This window comes from Anopheles nili, chromosome 2 (assembly GCF_943737925.1).
Source record: "Anopheles nili chromosome 2, idAnoNiliSN_F5_01, whole genome shotgun sequence".
NCBI lineage: Eukaryota > Metazoa > Arthropoda > Insecta > Diptera > Culicidae > Anopheles > Anopheles nili.
In genome coordinates, this window is record NC_071291.1 from 11,074,519 (window position 1) to 11,093,214 (window position 18,696).

At 48.2% G+C, this 18,696-nt stretch overlaps 1 protein-coding gene across 1 annotated transcript in view; it reads left to right on the forward strand.

Moving 5' to 3' along the window:
* The first annotated feature begins 5,594 nt into the window (after positions 1-5,594).
* The window catches only part of LOC128721020 (uncharacterized), an 85,437-nt gene continuing 72,335 nt past the window's right edge, over positions 5,595-18,696 (forward strand). Inside the window, exon 1 of the mRNA XM_053814723.1 lies at positions 5,595-5,646. Coding sequence (XP_053670698.1) covers positions 5,595-5,646 — 52 coding nt within the window. The remainder of the gene's footprint in view (positions 5,647-18,696) is intronic.

Below are 18,696 nucleotides of genomic sequence, written 5' to 3' on the forward strand. Positions count from 1 at the left end.
TGCGAATATCGACGTCCTTTTTTTTTTGTTGTTTGCCCCCGGTGCGTTATTTTGGATATACGTTTGCACGACTTTAAGAGGGCATCCGTAATGGGAAGGTAAGAAAATTGCGTTTGAAGAATGGGGATTCTTTTACACAAGCGACTTTTCTCTTTGGCAGACAAACTTCAAAAACTATGCCATTACTCAAGATTCAAATCTTCGCTAGACGCCAACGATTTGTTGTCATTGCTTTTCGGAACAATAATTCGGAATAGAAAAGCGCCTTTTGTACAATAGTACTGTAAAGCGAAGCGCAAACCCAGCGCAATTATGATAAAGCCACAATTTGGCAATTTGAAGTTTTGCTTGTCATTGATGCAAGAAGTGATTTCTTGAGTTTTTCACCTCAAAAATGCACACTTGACAGCGGACATGAGTCATCGGCGTGTTTGGCATAACGAGACAACATTATCGAATGTATAAAGTGGCCGCCTACTTCGTTGACGGTGGCGATGACAACGGTCTGGAGCACAAAGTTCACAAGTCAAACCTCAAGTCCATACGTCATAAGAGCGGAATGACATTCTACCACAGGCCAAGGGATCGCCTTTGTACTTCCGATAAGAGCTCGTCTAAGGGAAAGCGGCTTATCATTTACGTCGGTAAAGAATTTGAGACACGGTCAGCGGAATCTACAGTTCATGATTTTTTTTCCATTCACCATTTCCACGCTTCTGTGATGGTGCGGGTTTACGAGCTTTTTTTTGTGTTGAAACTCTCGATCATCTTCGGCAAGAATTTCCTCTTTGTTTTCAATACTGTTGTACGTGCTTTGGGTGGTCTTTTCATTCACCCAGGGATAGCCTTTCAATTTCCGCTCTCAATGATAAGAAGTTGAAGGTTGATTGGCATGCTTGAAACAAGTGTATGATTGATTAGCTGGGCGTTTCTGTGGTTGGGTTGCCGTGGGAAGCCGAAACCGGCCGGAAGGAAGACAGCAAGTGCGAAAGTAAAATGGACGAAGGAAAAACTTTGTAATACTTTCCGTAATAAACGCTTGCACTTGAGCGTTGGTCAAGGGTGGCTGGCAGCTGAGATGTCGGTTGGACGGCCGATAATGTTGGCTGTCGGCCCACGCACACCCACATCCGCACCTGGGCATTTTCTGGAGGAGCTTCCGTTACCGAGGGTGGGCGTTTCGTGGGTAGAGGAAATCATACACCAAACGCATCGGCCTGCAAACCAGCCGTAACCCAGCGATCCGACGGATCTCGGCTACAGGGCGAGAGAAAATCGAATTTCCGCTCGACGAAGCCGGAGCTAAATTATATTAGCTCAAGATGAGACTTGTTTTACAAATCAGTACACACATACACACCATCCACGCGAAGCGACCACCTTCAATGTTGCCATTTAGTACACGCTTGAACAGGGTTTTTGCAAAAGCTCCGGGTACGACTGTGTTGCTTTTTTCGGACGTTTTTTTTTCTTTCGTTTTGCCTGTGCTAGGCAGCGCAGAGAACCCACCAGGAAGCCGGCCGTCATTTGTGGAATACGTCTTTGAGCCTTCTATCCGCGCGGACGCGAGTCCGTCATAAAAGGGCCGATCCCTGGCGAAACAAAAAGACGCCCTTGCTTGCATTACACCCCGAAATGGAAAGGGACGTAGGAAAATCTGCAAAAAAAAGCCAAGCCACCATTCTCGGTAAACGAATGAAAAGTATCCGTAACGAGAAGATTAGCAGACAGAATCACGGCAGACGAGCGGAAAGCTCAAAACCCCTCAAATAGGGTAAATTCCGTGCATCCGTCAGAGGGCTGTACTCGAACGTGCTGTTCAGGACATCAGGTGAGGCACCAAGAAGCGGATTGGAGCAAACGGAGCATAAATTGGGAGCCCTATTTCCAGTAGGTCTTCGCGAGCGCGAGAAAAAGAGGAAAAATATAATAGAAACATTATCTACGTGCGCCGGAAAAATGATCAAATTAGGCGCGCTAGCACGGCGCCCCTTCTCGGTAGTTTGATCCGAAAATGATATTTTCACCGCGAGCTGTCTTCCGAACACCAGAGGGCGCTAGCAACGAGCGAATTTTCATTTTCACGGGGCGACGTTAAAGCGTCTTTTACGCTTCCGTTCGGCATTCAACGTTCCTTCCAAACGGAGTTCCATCAGTTGGGTGAGCAACCTCGCAATGGCGACGGATGTGTAAGGACAGCGGGAGCGATGATATGCACGTGGTATGCGCATACGTGGCGCAACATAGGCGATGTAACCGGCAGCCATCAGCCGCGTGCGAGACGCCAGGCGAGTCAGCTGTAATGCCTTTATCGCCTGTACAATTGACAGCTTTATTGGCGTTGATGGCAACGAAATCGTTCCGAGAAAATTCATACCACTTTTTCGTCGGTGACTTTTCAGGAAGGGTGGCCACGACCATCCATGCTTCCCCATGCGGAGCTTTTCGCTTCGGTTGGATGTTTTTTGCTCAGAGATGTATTTTTTTATCTCTTCGTTTGCAAAATGGCGAAGCAACCACGGCCACATGCCATCGCCCGCCGCTTGCGTTCGATTGTGATGGAGCGCAAGCAGGTGTATGAATGGTTATTTTGAATGCCGAATTCTTTTCCTTTTCACTCCACCCTCCTTACGCGATACGGTGGAAAATGTTATCGCTTGTTTTCGCTCCTCGCATGGCTGCCAGCGGGAGAGCGTGTTGGAATGATGGAAGCGCACGTTACACGTCGCACGTGGTATGCATAATATTTTTCGGTGAATATTTGCTCCGTTTCACATCATTTGGTGAACACAGCTCCCGGAAAAGCCGCCCGGGTATCGTTGCCACGCCACCAGTCACTCAAGTGCACACCTGAAACCGTTCACTGTAGATGAAATTCGCGTGTTTTTAAAACCTCAAATATGCCCAAAGGGTAGATTAATGCTAATGTGCATTATTATTGGTTAAATGGCTTGAATGGATGACATAATCATCCTCTTATTTTCATTCGTTTTCCAAGTTTTAATGAGTGCAAAATGTATTCACTGCACTTTACTTATCGCTAAATTTAACCTCATTAAAATGTCCTGCGAAGGGTCTTGAAATGCTAGAGAATAAATAAGCATCAAAACAGTTTTGCTTTTTTTCTTACACTTCGTCCCTGTGTACAACATCGTTTCCGGCTAATTCTGGATGCTAAAAAAGAATTGCACGGCTTGAAAACGGTAATTAAAATCGACCCAAAAACACAAACAAAACGATCGCTTTCAGGAACGAACGGAAACGTCGTATTCCTGCACTCGCCTGTATCAAATACACTTAAACACATCGTTTATTTTTGGTATTACTGCGGCTCAATTTAATTAAAGCCAAAATGGCCGTTCATTTTTGGTAGGCAGACCGGACGAGGCTAACGAGAGGGAAAATGAACGTCTCAGGCTACGATTTGCGCGAAAGATTTCACATTTCTTCAGCTCCACGCCTTCGCCTCTACGGTGCGAAAAGCGATTCGCGTACGTAATAACCTAAAATAATTGTATTTATCCATTCCGCTCACGATCCGATGTTGGAAAGGAAACCATCGCAGCGTTGCGCTGGGAAAAGGCCTTTTATTTCATCCTCTTTCGCGGCATGGGTCGAAGCAATCGAGGCTACTGAATTGAGCCCAAGAAATGGCTTAATCTGAGCGCAAAAATTGCCGTCATCAAGTCTTGAAAGCACGAACTGTAGTTCGTACAAAAGCCACCAGTTTTACGCGACTTTTTCGCAGCGCTGGTGGTTCTCGGTTTTCCAAGCACATCCTTCCACGGAACAAGGAACGAATCCGGCCAGCTAGGAGTGCGAATTGATATTTCCCTAATTACGCCGAATAAACTTCACCGCACTCAACGATGGGCAGTTAGCAGCGGACGACTAATTATGAATATTTCGCTTTCCTTTCTCGATCGTTTCAGGTCCAGCCGTCATTGACCGGATCCGTGAGGGACACAAAACCACCACGTGACGGAGTGAAAACTCGTGAAAAATAAATCAAACGCGAAAAGAGCCGCATCCGCCGGTTGAGAGAGTGCCTCGTCCTGACTGACTTTGTTCCGCAAAACCGTGCACCGAACTGGCCGACCCAGTTGCGGTCAAGCGGACACGCAAAAGGCAACCGATCCGGCCACCTCCCACCGGCTACCATTACCATCGGAATTGAGTAATTATGTGCTGCTTAATGCCAAAATAAACACCCGGCGAGCGTGCGCCCGACTCGGTGGTGGCGTGTACCATGTTGAATTTTATTTTTCCCACCCCTACACGGCGAGATAATGCGAGCGAATCGCTGGGAACGAGGTGCGAACAGTCCACAGGGTACCGCTCGAACCGGCAGCGTCATTACGATAATAAATAAATTTGTTTTGCATAAACACGGACGGGCACGGATCGCGGGACGCGGCTCAAGTGGCGCGAGTGTACTGCAGCAAAACATGGGGCTATTTAGATTTTGCAGGTTCCGAAATGTGTTCGACAAGGGCCCCACCGACAAGGACGAGCTGCACCTCGGTGGGCTGAAACGTAACACGCAAATGATTATTGTCGAGAGCTTTCCCAGGACTGGTTGTTGGGTTTGTGAGCGGCTTTAAAAGCTGTACTCCCTTGCGTTGCTAGTCGGGTGATGATACTTCCGCAGAATACTTCGCTGCGGTGCGAATACTCTCCGCATTTTTAGGTTACTCTTCATTTCATAGCGTAGGCTATTGCTTCCTTTCTGTTGTTTATTTTAAATTGACCAATAATTAAAGTTTACATTGCGCAAACCCAGAGTGTTAAAGGTTATGAAAACCAGGCATTTGCTGCCTGGTTTTGTGTTTTTCCTGTTACCCGAAAAATGAAAACACACCCCCCAACATAAACGGTTCATCGGAAAGAGGGGCTGCTAATTGAAATTATGAAATTTAATTAAACGTAAACCATAACGTGTGACACCAACCGTGGGGGCATAGTTTAAGATGAGAAGCGTGTCAACGCGACTCTTCTACATAATCACGTGTTTACCGATTTCACCCTTCGCGGAAATGTTGGTCGAAGCAGGCGCAGAAAATTCCCACCTGTCAACCCAGTTGCGAGATGATTCCGCGTCGTGCCAGCAGTAATGGAGTCGTAATTCGTTTGCCCTTTTTTTTTCTCCCGCTCAAGCTGCTCGTTCGTGCAGTGACATGCGTTTTACAGGATAGTGTACGATCAACGACGGAGTGTGTGCGTCCACGTGTGCGGTTAGTGATTGAGCCTTGTTGAAGTAAATCCCCGTGTGTGCGTGTGTGTGTGTGCAAGTGCGTGTATTCGCACGGTGTAATGTAGTGCTGGGTGCTGGATCGCCAGCGGATAGTTTCGAGGGAGGGCATCGTGGAGGGCACCGTGCAAAAACCGACCCCATCTCGAGCACGATAAACACGCTGTCCGCAGGGATAGGGACGAGAGAGAGAGTGAGAGAGAGAGAGAGAGCATCCCTCGGGTGAGCAACCACACCCCGTACGCCCCATCGGAAGCAACCCTGTCTAGCAGGACGTTTCCCGAGACCGAGCGGCATCGAGCAGCCACGCAGCAGCCGTAACGTACGACGCACGGCCCGTAAAATGGATTATTGGAAATTAATTGTTCTAATTATATCAGCCATCTACGTGAAAGGTAAGGCAACATAAAATCACATTAATTTATGCGCCCACTCCCTTCGGCTGAGCAGTGAGCAAAGGGGTGTGAGATTTGGGGGTGAGATTTTATGCCCCCTTCTCGGCAATGGGAAAGGTGGTGGTAAAGGAAAACATCCGACATCAAGCTGACGGGCACTTAACATGTGTTGGGAACTGAACGGAAAGGATACAACGTCTGCCAACGTGCGGCTGGAACGAGCGGCTTACCACGGGCAGGATCATTCGTCCTGGGCATCGAGTGAGTTCGAACTCGAAGCAAATCTCGATGCGCTGCCAGGCGAAAGAACGTAAAGTGCCTTCAGTTGATTGTCTCATTTAGTCGCATGTACTAACAAGGGCAGGATCAATCAATCCCAAGACCAAACATCCACAGTTTGTGTGCGTATGCTTTTATTTGTTTCTGGCTCGACGTTATTGTGCAAAGTGATTGGTATCAAATTATTGTTATTATGCGTACGGTGCCCTTTGATGCTGGCAGGATATTGTGTCATCAGACGGATGCACATGGTGACGGTTCGGATGAGGAATAGAAAATTCCGTTTACTGGCTTCGGAATGCTTGCCGATGCACGTTGATCATTGTAAATGGAAATGTGCATCAAGTCGGAAACATTTTCTCATTTTATGAGCATTACAATGCATTGTAAGGATATTTTGTTTCGTCTACACGTAGGGTACAATCAATCGTAATTGCCAGGAGGAAACATTTGTTGGAGTGCTTTCTGGGCACAACAACGAGTTTGATAAAAGGTACTTCACCAAATAGAGCGGCAGTAAAGCATTGCTTGCGTTCATGTTTGAGCAAATAAATGAACCGTGTTTCAGTTACGATTATTTTGATTGAATTTAAATTCCTGGAACGGAAGTAGAAATGAATAGATGTGCTTGCTGAAAGTTTCGATATTCTATAAATAACTACATAATATTTCCAGACTTAAAATAGCTTAATCTAGTACTGTGTTCCAAGCACCTCTAATAGCTATCGCCTCCGTTTTTGTGAACCTTTTCTGTGTACTAATCAATAGTGAGTCGATCGACCTTCATGATGCTCGATTAGTGAGCTCGATGTATTAATACACAACCCGCTGTTAGATGATTGCTTTAACTGTAGTGCTAAGAAACTCGCTCATTCACTGCACTTCGCCTATTCCTATCCGCTACTACGCCCAGTCGCCTCCAACATACACAACACATACGTTAATCCGGCGGTCGTTACATGTAGAGCATTTTCTCTCGAAGGACACCGAAAGCAACTAGCGTATAACTGGTGCCTTGCCGTTCTCACCGTTTGGAACGTTTACGGGCATAAATATTACACTTAAATTAACTCGCCCATCTCTGTGGCCCCTTTTTTTCGTGCTCGTTTTTTTCCACTTCACCGAACAAATCGGCAAACCGATAGTACCACGCGCTAGTGAGCCACAGCGAATGGAATGTCACGTGGGTCGGAAGCATATCCTTTTCTTTGATGATTATTATCGACCCGTCCGGGTTGGGTGTAATTTTTACACCAAATTGAGTTTACCGCCGGGTCGATCGTTACCCCTGCAATAGATCGCGCTCTCTTCGCTCTAGATGGCGGATCGCACGGGTTTTCCTGGTTACGGTTCTACGGCTTCCCGGGCAATAAACTCCATCCCACGACAGGTGCCACAGACCGTCCGGATCGCCGGTGGCCGGTAATTATTCGCCCCAAATACCGCTTTTATGGGTCACCGGCTGACCGGCGCTCGAGGGCTTCGACGGGAGCGGCTTAGATCCGGATCCGAGTAGTCGCCCGGGAGTCGCCCTAAGCGGATGAACCTTTCGGATGTCCTCGAACGGCCATACGGTGGTACTACCCGGGTGAAATAGTCTCCCCCGAACTGGCACGGACACCATTCCGAGCCAGTCGAGCAGATATAATCCGAAAACTGACGTCTCCTTCCACGTGTGAGCTCTGCAGGGGTTCCGGTGGTCTTTTAGCAGCTTGCCGAGAAAGAAAGTCATAAAAATGATTTCTATACACACGCGTGTAACTACCCGGGTGCTCTCCCACCAGCAAACTGGGCCGAATAATGCTGTGCTACGGGAGGGTATTATCTGTAAGTTTTTCAATTAAAAACTGCTCGAAACAAACATTGTCGTCGGGTGTTAAAAGGCCAACTTTGTGGGCGCCCTCTAATGTCCAACACGCTGTAACGCGCTCCACTGGCCAGCGAGTGGTTCGAGCAGGCTCTGTTTAAAGTTTTATCGCCCATTTGGGGTCTCGCAGGGCAACCTACGGCTTGGTGGGGCATATGGGTCATAAAAAAAGGCACAGATCTTTCCCTCCCAACGCAGACCGGTCACCACCGGGAAAACCTCATTCAACAGTCGCTTCGAGCGCAAAACACCACCACTGGGCTTGGTTCTGTGGTGTTCGTAGTTGTTAATCGGAAACAATTGAAAATTTGATGTCACTCCAGCCGACAACATCAACGTCGAGCAAGCGGTCATGTTGGATGGACACTTTAGCAACCGGTGCCCGTTACCATCACGGATCGGGTTCACTCCTGATTCGCAACGTGCCAGAGCAGGCACGTTGGGTCGCAGGGCAGGGAATTCACTATTTATTATCTACTTGCGGTGAGCGTAGATCTTGCTCGGGGGCCCAGAACCCACACCGAACAGCATAAGCTCGCAAAGCAGGCTTCTTTTATTTGCCCAGTCCCATGACCACTTATCTTCGCCGGTGCTTCATGGTCTCCATGGCAACCCACGTTCCCGGCAGGATGGTTTCGGCCAACTCGACCATCGCCCGGAGGATGGTCGAGATTTATGGAGGCATCGGAGCAGGATGAAACCCAGAAGCTGTTCGGGTGGATTTTTGTACTGTGCGTGGCACTTTGCTGGCGGGATGCTTTGTGGTTGGAACAAGAAAAAGGACAATAACGAGGGGTAGGAAAAACATTCCCACCGTACCCGGACGAGAAGTTTTCCCGTTCAACCCGTTCAAACCGTTGCACATCCTCCAACGGCCGGTGGTGTATTAGATGTTTGCAAAACTGCTACCATCGGGAGGTGAAGGAATGTAGTGTGCTTTTTTTCAGCATTTTGGGGTGTTGTTTTTTCGATCCAACCAACCACACTCGGCGCCGATGCATCTCGTCGTAGCCACCGGGCAGGGCAGGAAATGTATCTCGGTTTCGTGTATCCGCCGTCCAAAATGCGAAGATAAGACAGCTCGGTCTGGGCAGGGTCTGGGAAAATCCCTCAATAATCGCACACGGATCGCGGTGTCCGATGTGGTTAGAAGGGTTTTGCCGGGAAAACCTCTGTGCCAGGCACTCGTCAGCCTTGCTCCATCCCGGCGGCATATTATCCATCATCATCGCTTCGCACTTTGAACCCGAGGCCGCCCGATCCCAGTCTCATTCGCACGAATCATGACCATTGTTTATCTTTGGGGTTTTGGGAATGGCCCAACAAAACCAGCGTCCAGTGGGCTCACGCGATCGCCCGACCGGTGTGGCAGGCACGGATGGCTTTATTCCCGTGCTCCTTTGGCAACTTTCCGCAACCCTGCGTCGGTTTGTGTGCTGCCGATGGGTTGGATGAGATTTTCCTGCCCGAACGTAACGTAGTAACGGACGGTGGCCGTTGTGGCGATTGGCATGTTGAGATTCTCCTTTTTCGGTACGGACGAGCCTTCCGGTCGGTGCTATCAACCAATGGAAAGGCAGCAAAAATCTCTGCTACCCATCACTGCCAATCCGTGCCGTTTCGAGCTTCCTTTTTTCCTTTCACTACCGGTGGCGGTGTTATCCTTTGGCTTGGTGCCGAAATGGTCACACGGTACGAGATGAACCATGCACGTGTCCATGATGGCATTGTTAGGATGCATCCCGTCAGCGATGTTTGCTTCGTGCCGGTCGCTGAAGCTGCCTTGTTTATCGTTTGCATTAGTGCGCTTCACAAGTTGTAGAACCGCTCCTAAACACACAATCGGAGCGCGTTTTGACAGAACATGCCCATCATTTACGGCACGTTTTGATGGTTACCACGGCTGCTATCGATGTGATAGTAGAAAAAGCAGCAATTTACAGTGGTTTTGAATTATGCGTACGACTTAGATTTTTTAAATTATGTCTTACACACCCATGCTAATCGATGAAGCGATCGCTATTGATCGTGTTCGATTCATGCGAATATCCACGATGTAACATTTAAAAGCTGTTGAATAGCATAATATGCTGCATCTAGTGCTCTGTAAACGTTCGTTTATTCATTATATACAACTGCGAGACGACAAAGATGTAGTCGCTTATACTGATATAATCCATAAATACTTTGTCGAAATGACACCTTTACGAAAAGGCACGGACATAACTGTATCACAAGAAATAATCATTCTATTCTTGGTGATTTGGCACGTGACGCGTTTCGTGACATAACATGCCACAAGAATTGACAACATAATCGGAGCATGATATTGCTGGGTCGAACGTACCGGCATACGGAGAATTGCCACTCATTTGCTAATAGATTAGTACCGGAATGTGGAACACTACACAAGGCAAAACGTCACCCGAATGAAAGGCGCTGACGAAGAAACCCCAACAGGGGCTAGGTGTTGCGAACATCACGCACATACAAACCCGCACTCACTCCTTGGGGGCGCTCTCCGATTTATAGGATTAGCATAATTCGACGGGAGGAAAACTTTCCCGGACGTGATTGTAAATGACAGAGCTTGAGTTGGGCATCGCTGGGCATCGTGTCTGGGTCGGAAAATTTCTTTACCCACCCAAGCCCGATCCTGAAACCCTGCCGGTAAGGATTGCGGTTAGCCTTGGAATGGCAATCACTGCCACTGGAGCACGAGTATGGCCGTGTATATGTGGAGTTCATTTTACGATGATGATGTCACTTTCGGATCCCACCGAAGATGCAGCATCCCGAGCCAAGGAGAAAGCGAAGGAAGGAAACGAGAATCCACCGGGAGCACCGAAACACGAAACGAAACAGTACAAAAGTTGGTGGCGCTCTGCCATCTCCGGGGTCGTCCTTTGAGGACCTATGTGACACTGGGACGAATCGTCCGTTACCTGATGCGAGAGAGAGAGAGACAGAACGCGCCTTGCCCAGAATGAAAGAGAAAGGGCAATCACGGATCTGGATTAGCTCGTTTGCATAACTTAGTGCATTTGTGTATCAAAACGAGTGCACGTGGAATGGCGAAACGCGTCTTGCAGTAGGAAGTGCCCCAAAATGGTCTTCTGCCACCCAAAAAAAAAAAAGTCAAAGAAAATGAAAAGGATTGAGTGAAAAAAAAAACCACACCCTCAAAAAAGGGATCTTTGGATACAGAGGGAGTTGTGAGTGCGGACGTGCGGAAAAAAAGAGAAAAACTTTAAGTCGTCACCCGGCAGATAACTGCGGCAAGTTTTCTAATTATCATACACCGGAGTGGAGTTCAACTTTTCGGTACTGCCCCCCTTCCCTCTGTGGCTTTCCACCCGCACCCCGCACCCGATCGACGACCTTTCGACGGCGTTGAGGCATGCATTGGGTTTCGGGGAGTTTTCCATTTTTCATGCGAAACTTGCCGAAGCGTGCGGCCGAAAGTTAAGTGTATCCGCCGATGCCCCCTTTTTTCCGAGGTCGCGTCTCATGTGGTTCCGCTCGGTTCTCTTTTTGTGACTGCTGCTTTTTCCCGTGACCACCGTGAAGGAGTGAGTGTTCCATACAGTTGGGTCCCGCGTTCCAGGCCAGCGATAAGTCTCCCGCATATCCTGCCCCGGGAGTGGAAGAATCCTCACGTAGATAGTGTTCGGATGAACAGGGCCACCATGGCTGGCAGGTGGAGCAAAAGTTTACGCACCTCCCAAGTGAAAACACGCCGGCCAAAGTTACTCCCAGCCGAGCGACGTGCTCAGCTTCTTTTCGACAGCTTAATGCTTGCCCCCATACTCACACACACACACGCGTGTTGGATGGCAAGAAATCAACTTCTGAATACCGGCCGTGGTGGAATGTTTCCGAGGAAGCACCCACCAGAAGCCGAAAGCGCTAGTGGAAGGATGGCCGAAGAACCAGCCGCCCACCAGCTCCCCCGAGATGTGCGAGCTTTTGGGAGAAAAAGTTAGAGATAATGTTCATTTTGATTTTGCAGCACCACGTCGAGTGAAGCCGGAACAAGTTTGGACAGTTCGCTGCCATCGGGGTTACGTGAGCGAAGGTGCTGACTTGTGCGGCTTCCGGGAACCGGCGGAAACATGCTACCAGCGGACATGTGACCCTGCCGTCGTCCCAGCATATGTTGGTCCTTTTTGAGGGTGGGAGGGTTTCTTCAGCGTTTTTTTTTATCATTGCCAGACGCCAAATTCCGCTGGCCTGTAGCATTCCGGTTAACGCATTATTGAGCAGCAAATCGAAAAGTTTACGTAGAGGAGTTTGGTTTGAAGGAAACTCCCGCTCCTAGGACATGTCCCAAAGGTATGTGGGTGTTGAGCGAACTCGGAAACGGTTGGATTTAATTCATTCGCTTATTTTTATCGTGTTGTTGGTATCGCTGAATCCGAGAAGGTTAGCCATTCCGCCATCTATTTGGATGCCATATGCTTTGCTGGAACGCCAGGAAGCCTAACGTTGTTCCTAGAAAGGGTCTTGGCTGCGAAAGAGCTCCGTTTGGTCGCGATTTCGCTGACAAAGTGCCATCACAGTATTTATTTCATGGGCGCGAAGCACGCGGTGCTGAATTTGTGCCATGCGCAGGCAACTTCTTCACTGGGGAGAAAAGCCACTGAAAGCCGTTTTCCGACCAACCTTCACCAACAAAGAAAAGCATGAGCTCCGCAACAAAATTCAAAGCGGTGCACCCTCATTTGCATAAACAACGGGTCTAAGCACGATAATCGACACGACAACCGAGCCGGGCACGACGGGCAGGCTAGGACGCCCCTTCGGAAGGATATCGGAACCCTCGGATGCCGGAAGGTGCATGTGCAATGTGGTGCGAAGTTGGCAGCGGTGGTGCGCTTTTCGTGCTGCCCAATTTCCTGTCCTGAAAGCGGCTTCCAACGTCGACGGGACGTCTACCGTCGCTAACAGGGGTTGCTTCCGGTGCAGTTAAGCGCGCTACTCGTCTCACGGTCCCACCGCTCGAAAAAGGGGTAGTAATTTACGGCCAGTCGAAAAACTTTTTCTCACCCATCAGCCCCGTTCAGGCCCGTTCAGGGCGGTGAGTCGCGACAGGCTCACTCGATCGCCTTCCGGTGGAGGTGAAGCCGCTCCAAATTCGACGGGAAAATGCTTACCCTCGGTGCATTCTTCCGTGCGCGATTGCATTGGCTTCCTACGTTGGTGCACCTTGGCCAAAGCTGTCGAAAAACTCGCGGAAAATTCGTCCTTCAGGGAGCAGACAGGTGGCAGGCAGTGGGTGAAGGTGCCCGAGCAGCTGGTTGATTGCTAGTTCATTATGTTGATTAATGGTGGAGTTGGTGGTGGGAAGGTGCAGAAAATTTCATCGTCAATGGTGCAGAGTAATTTTACACGCGTCCGTCTGAGCTTACAGTGATGGGAAAATAGTTTGTTCAAGTGTAGTTGCAGTGGTTAATTTTTAACGGAACTATTATGTTACGTTACTTAAACTATGTGTAGTTTTGCAATCTTTTTATGGAAATATTCAATAACGCATAACAACTACAACATAGTAGAAATGTCTCCTTCCAGATCCAGGCATCCTTATTACTAATGATCCAACTGTATCGTTAAGGGCTGGCCAATGTAATCCGGCATCGATTGTGCTGCACTGCCAATTTCCCCGATTTACCTGCAACGGTGCTTAAAAAACGGACGGAAGGAAAGCTCCAACGAGCGAGCCTATTGGGCTGCCAAACTCGCAGCTTGTCCAACCACCGAGTGGCACGGAACCCCCGGAAGTGCCTCGTATGTTCTCCCGAGCGGGATTGAGATCGGGTAAACACCAGTTAGGGCTTGTTGTGCGGAGTTAATTAGAATATTGAATTCAATAAGTACCCATTTCCACCACAACCGGTGGTCTCCCGGGAGCCAACGTTGGGCAAGGAAATCGTTAAAACAAATAACAGGCTTCGGAAACGACGACAGGCGTATCCTGGCTGAGATTGGCTGTCAGGATGGAACGCGTTCTATAGGCGTCCGCTTTCGAGCGTGGGGTTGACGTGGTGTTCGCCAATTACAAATAGTGGTTAATGAAGGGTGCCGGATGGCAGGCGATGGAAAAATTATGTTGTATTAAACGTTGAGCCATGCAATCGTTGGAGGGAAAATTTGTTCGCATGGAGTTTTGAGGTTGCATTTTAGCTGCAGCGTTTGCACGGCCCGAGAAGGCCACTACGTTCTCAATAATTTCCTCTTGTTTGTGATGTTTAAAGGTTAAAAGTTTTTAGATTGCTTGTATTTGAATTTCTATTACCAGAAGGTGGGATTAGATTTCGTTAGGAATCTTTGCTTTACTACCTTGTTACTTACGGTATGATTATTTCACAATAAAAGGTGAGATAGTTTACTAAGAAATTCATTCCTATATCAATTAGTAATCAATAGAATCTTAGATATGACTTTGAATGCAACATACTTCTTTTCTTCAGCACTAACATCTGGTTCTGATTTTTTGAATATTCGTGCGACATCTTAGGTGAAACGCGCACGTGAACTACGCAATACTTTTTCACTATTTGATTTGGGAGATCTTATTGCATAATGACATTTGTGATTTTGGCAAGAAAATAAAAATGATGAAAAATAAATCACGCAAACACAAACACACATTTGCGTGAAATACGACCTCGGGGCTTAGAATGTAATATTCTGGCAACATAATTGAGACATTTGCTGCGACGTGTCCCCCAATCTGACCCTAATGCCAGAGATTGGAAGAAAAATTCCATCGATTCATCAGCCGGAAGCGGCAGTGCTGTACGTACGACGGCAAATGGGCCGGCTTTTTTCTTTCATCCCCATCATCCCTACCTTGGCCGGGAAAAGCCGCAATGCTGCACCAAAACCGAGTAGCACGGATACATGATCGCCCAAGCGTGGCTGTGTGAATAGGGCAAATGATTTAATAATGTATTTATTCATAAAATCATTCACAGCTTCTGCCCTCTCTACGTCATCGAGTGATGACGAAAACAAAACACAGTGTGTGAGAGAGAAAGCTTGAAGGGAAAGGCACAAATACCCACACAACGACGGTCGGTCGGTCGCGGTTCAGTTGGCCACCGGCAACGGCATCCCGCACCATAGAAAAGCGCCACCCGTGGAAAACCCTCGCCCACACAGAGCACATCTTGTGCCTTTCGCCGGTGCGAGAACGCCGTGGCATTGGGGAGCAATCGTTCCACCATGCTGCCACTTTATGCTTTATGCTGGCGCAGTGGCACCGGGCCTCGGCCGCTGGAGAGCGAAGCGAATAAAAATGATCCGGCTTCAGAAGAAAAAGTTCTTCCTTCCGTGGGTTACCGCTTGCTTGCTTTTTACGGTTTGTTTTTGCCTTCTTTTTTTTTTACTCTGCCCTCCCACTTGTTTACTTGCTCAGTCCCAAATTGTCCTCTTCCCGCAGATTTGTATTATCTGCACTCGTTCGTTATCTACTTTGCGCCACTTCCGGGCTGCTCCCGTGGTGATCCGGCAGCCTGTGCTTCCGGTGGGCACATGCCAATTCGTCGGATTCGTCGACCGTGGGTTGAGCAGCTCAAGTCAAAGGACACAACGATGAAGATAATGGCTTCAATCATGCGCTTGTCCCTCGCGTTCACTTCGCCACACCGCGCCTGAAGTGAAAAGGGGCACGGGGGATATTTTGTCATACACTGGTTGTCCTTTTTTTATGATTTGCTTCACGCTTTCTTCGCCAGCTTTAAAAGCTTGTGAGCCTTAAGAAAGCGAGAAACAAACGTGCATCTTAAACAAGGAACAGGATACTCGAGCGGAAATGGGTGGAATTTGTAAGCCAGACAAAAATAAACCACCAGGCTGTGGATAAAGGAGGAAAAACGCATCAAAAAAAGGGAATGAATGCTTACCTAGCAATTACCGGAACCCGGAAAATACCGACCGGCAATGGCCGTTGGGACGTGGTGGTGAGAAATTTCTAGCGAAAGTTTTATTACCCGGTTGACCTTTTCGTGGCGGATCTGCCGTGGAAAAGGGGGTGTCGCGTTCCGTTTTGCAGCATCCTTCCGGTGTGCCAAAGAGGATGAAATTTGAGAGTGACACTCACAAAAGGGAAGCCGATCCTTTTCTGAGCGATGAAACGTGATGGCTGTTGTGTCGTTTGTTCGTTTAGCTTGAGCTATTTTGACCGTTTCTACCATGAAGATTTCTGTGGAATGGATTCGGTCTGTCGATATATGACGGTCTGATTGATCCTGAGCGAGCTTACATGTGTTCTGCATATTCCGGAAAGTAAATTCGAAACGTTCCTTTAGAGGCCGGTTCCTGTGGTGTACAGATGTGAAGCTTCTGCATAAATCATAAGAAAACACGCTCGATGCCTTTACACTTGATGTATCTCCGAGTTGAGGGCTTTCTCAACACTGTATCGTCAATTTGCAGCTCCAATTTGTCATTCACCGACTTAATCACTTATGATCACTTTAATCCGAGTTCTCGCTATTCATTCCTCGATAAATTAGTAATGCTTGCTCTTTTGAAAGTGCTTCATGGAATTATGAAGCTTCTTAGAACCAACCGCATCGCTTCATACCAACCGAGTATGGTTTCGGTTTTCGAGATCAATGCACGACGGCTCAAGCATAAGCCTCCACAAGCGCAAGGGCGCTCGAGTGCTTGCATCGAAACCGCACCCGGCAGCTCAGGATGACGCACCATTCGGTGCGATCTCGAAGCCACTCTCAACCATATGAAAGGTGCTAATGAAACACGCCTGCAGCACGCAACCGCCTTCAGCCCAACCCAGCGGACCGCTTCGTCTCGTTTGTAGGCCAGCTTGCATCGTAAAATCGTAAAATCACTTACCATCGCACGTCGCACCGATGGATAGCTGAAAATTGGTCCACCCTCACAAAGCGGAGACCCGTGCGTGGGTGTGGTGTATGCTTTTCACGCTCGCTGCGTGGTAGGGAGAGAAAAAAAAACATAAAAGAGTTTCTAAACAGCAACGCACGACACTGGTGCATTGCAGCTGGCTGTCCGTTCGTCTAAAAGGCAGCTCGAACAAATAGCAGCCAAAAGAACGCACGTGAAAGCTCGCGGTCTGCTCGGCGAGCAAGCACGTTGGCGGTGGAGAATCATAAAAATTCAATTAGCCATCTCATTTGAATAAGCAATCCGTCTTCTCGGCCGGCCAAACATTCAATCGAGCTCGTTCATTCGTCCGGCGTGCCGATTCGTCGGAGTCCCGCGGATGTCTGGTTTCGCGTGCGACATGATTCAGGCAAAGGCAAACGCGGCTAGCGCGAGTGATGCTTCTGCTGCCTTGCATATTTCCCCCGAGTGTTGTGGAGGAGTCGTTGCCGGCATTTGTGTGTGTGTGTATTTTTTCCCGCGTTTCAATTTCAACCTCGGTTCGATGTAACGGGCTGCTTCTATCAAACGCAAACGGGTCTGCGGAGGACGACGTCGGCAAACAATTGTTTTCCTATGTGCGAGGAATGCTATTTGGCTGTGCGTTCGTGCCCATTCGTTCGTTCCGTTGGATGCTATCGAACGCGGGCTGCTCACAGTGATGGACGCAAGTTTTGCTACTTTTTTGGCTACGTCTCACAATAGGGGAATGATGGAAAATTTTTAATCAATCACAATCAATCACATTAGGCTGCAAATGATAATATGATTATTCGCAATCACACCGATTGTGTCCTTATGTTTTAACAATAATCTATCTGCACACTTTTGTGCCACCAACTGATTGTATATTCCAAAACTTCACGCACAAATGACGCTCCTTCTAGTCGCATATGCGAGCTATGAATGAAAAAAGAATCGATGACTAACCCGTGGTATAAAGTCACACTCTCAATCGGCCCAAGTACGCCAAGCGCATACGCGAGCACTTTCAGTGAACGCAGCGGAAGTTGGCATTATGGGAAAAAAAGCAACAAAATCCCGCACGAAAAAGAAACTTCCTCCGTGTTGTGATCAGCAGAAAAGAAAAGAATGATATGCCCGCTGCCCGGTCAATGGGCTGGGAGGGATCGGAAAAAATGAATATTTAATTACGAGTCTCTGCGCCTCGCAGCCGTACCGGGCGTGCGGCGAATGGGAATGGCAAGATTAGTCGTGCCAGAATGCCGCGCATACACACACAGACACACAAACTGTGCCCCAGAATACACCCGGACTCGGTACGTTGAATGGAAAGTACGTCTCCAAAGTCGCCAGCAAGATACCCATTGGGTGGGTTATTATTTGAAAATCGTTAGCCAACTTCAAAGTGCGACTGCGCAATCGAACTGGCTGCTTTCAATTTGTCGCCTTGCGCTGGCAAAAGGGCGAAATTGAAGAGGAGGATGCTTTTTTTTTGCCTCTCGTTTTATTACCTCGTTCATAATGACGAACTGATCAAAAGCAACTTAAAAAACAGTAAGATGCCGCGGAAAGACGTCGAGGAAAAGGAACACACTTGCCGATTGATTGGAATTTGATTTGGAACTCCTCGCCTCTAGCTATTATTATATTTTACCGAATCGTGAACCGGTTGCAAACTCCCACTTGGGGCTTTGCGAGTGGAGACATCGAGTACCAAGCTTCTGTACCGGGTAGCAGGCCAGAAAAGTCAGGGTGGAGAAATAGAACCCGCTGCACAAGAGAGCTGCTATTGTTCGGGTGGAAGATTTTATTTTCCATTGTTTGGCGCCCGATGGCAGCGGATTATCGAAGCGCGAGGCGATGGAATGCATCTAACGGATGCGCCAGGGGTTCTGTGGCATCGATTTTGTTCAGTTCTTTTTATTTTCTCCACTCCCTTCCTACTTTTTTACACTTGGCAGCAAATGTGTTGGCCCAGATGCGACGACGTTTTATTTGTGCTTTTTGTGTGTGTGTTTTCTTTTCCCAAC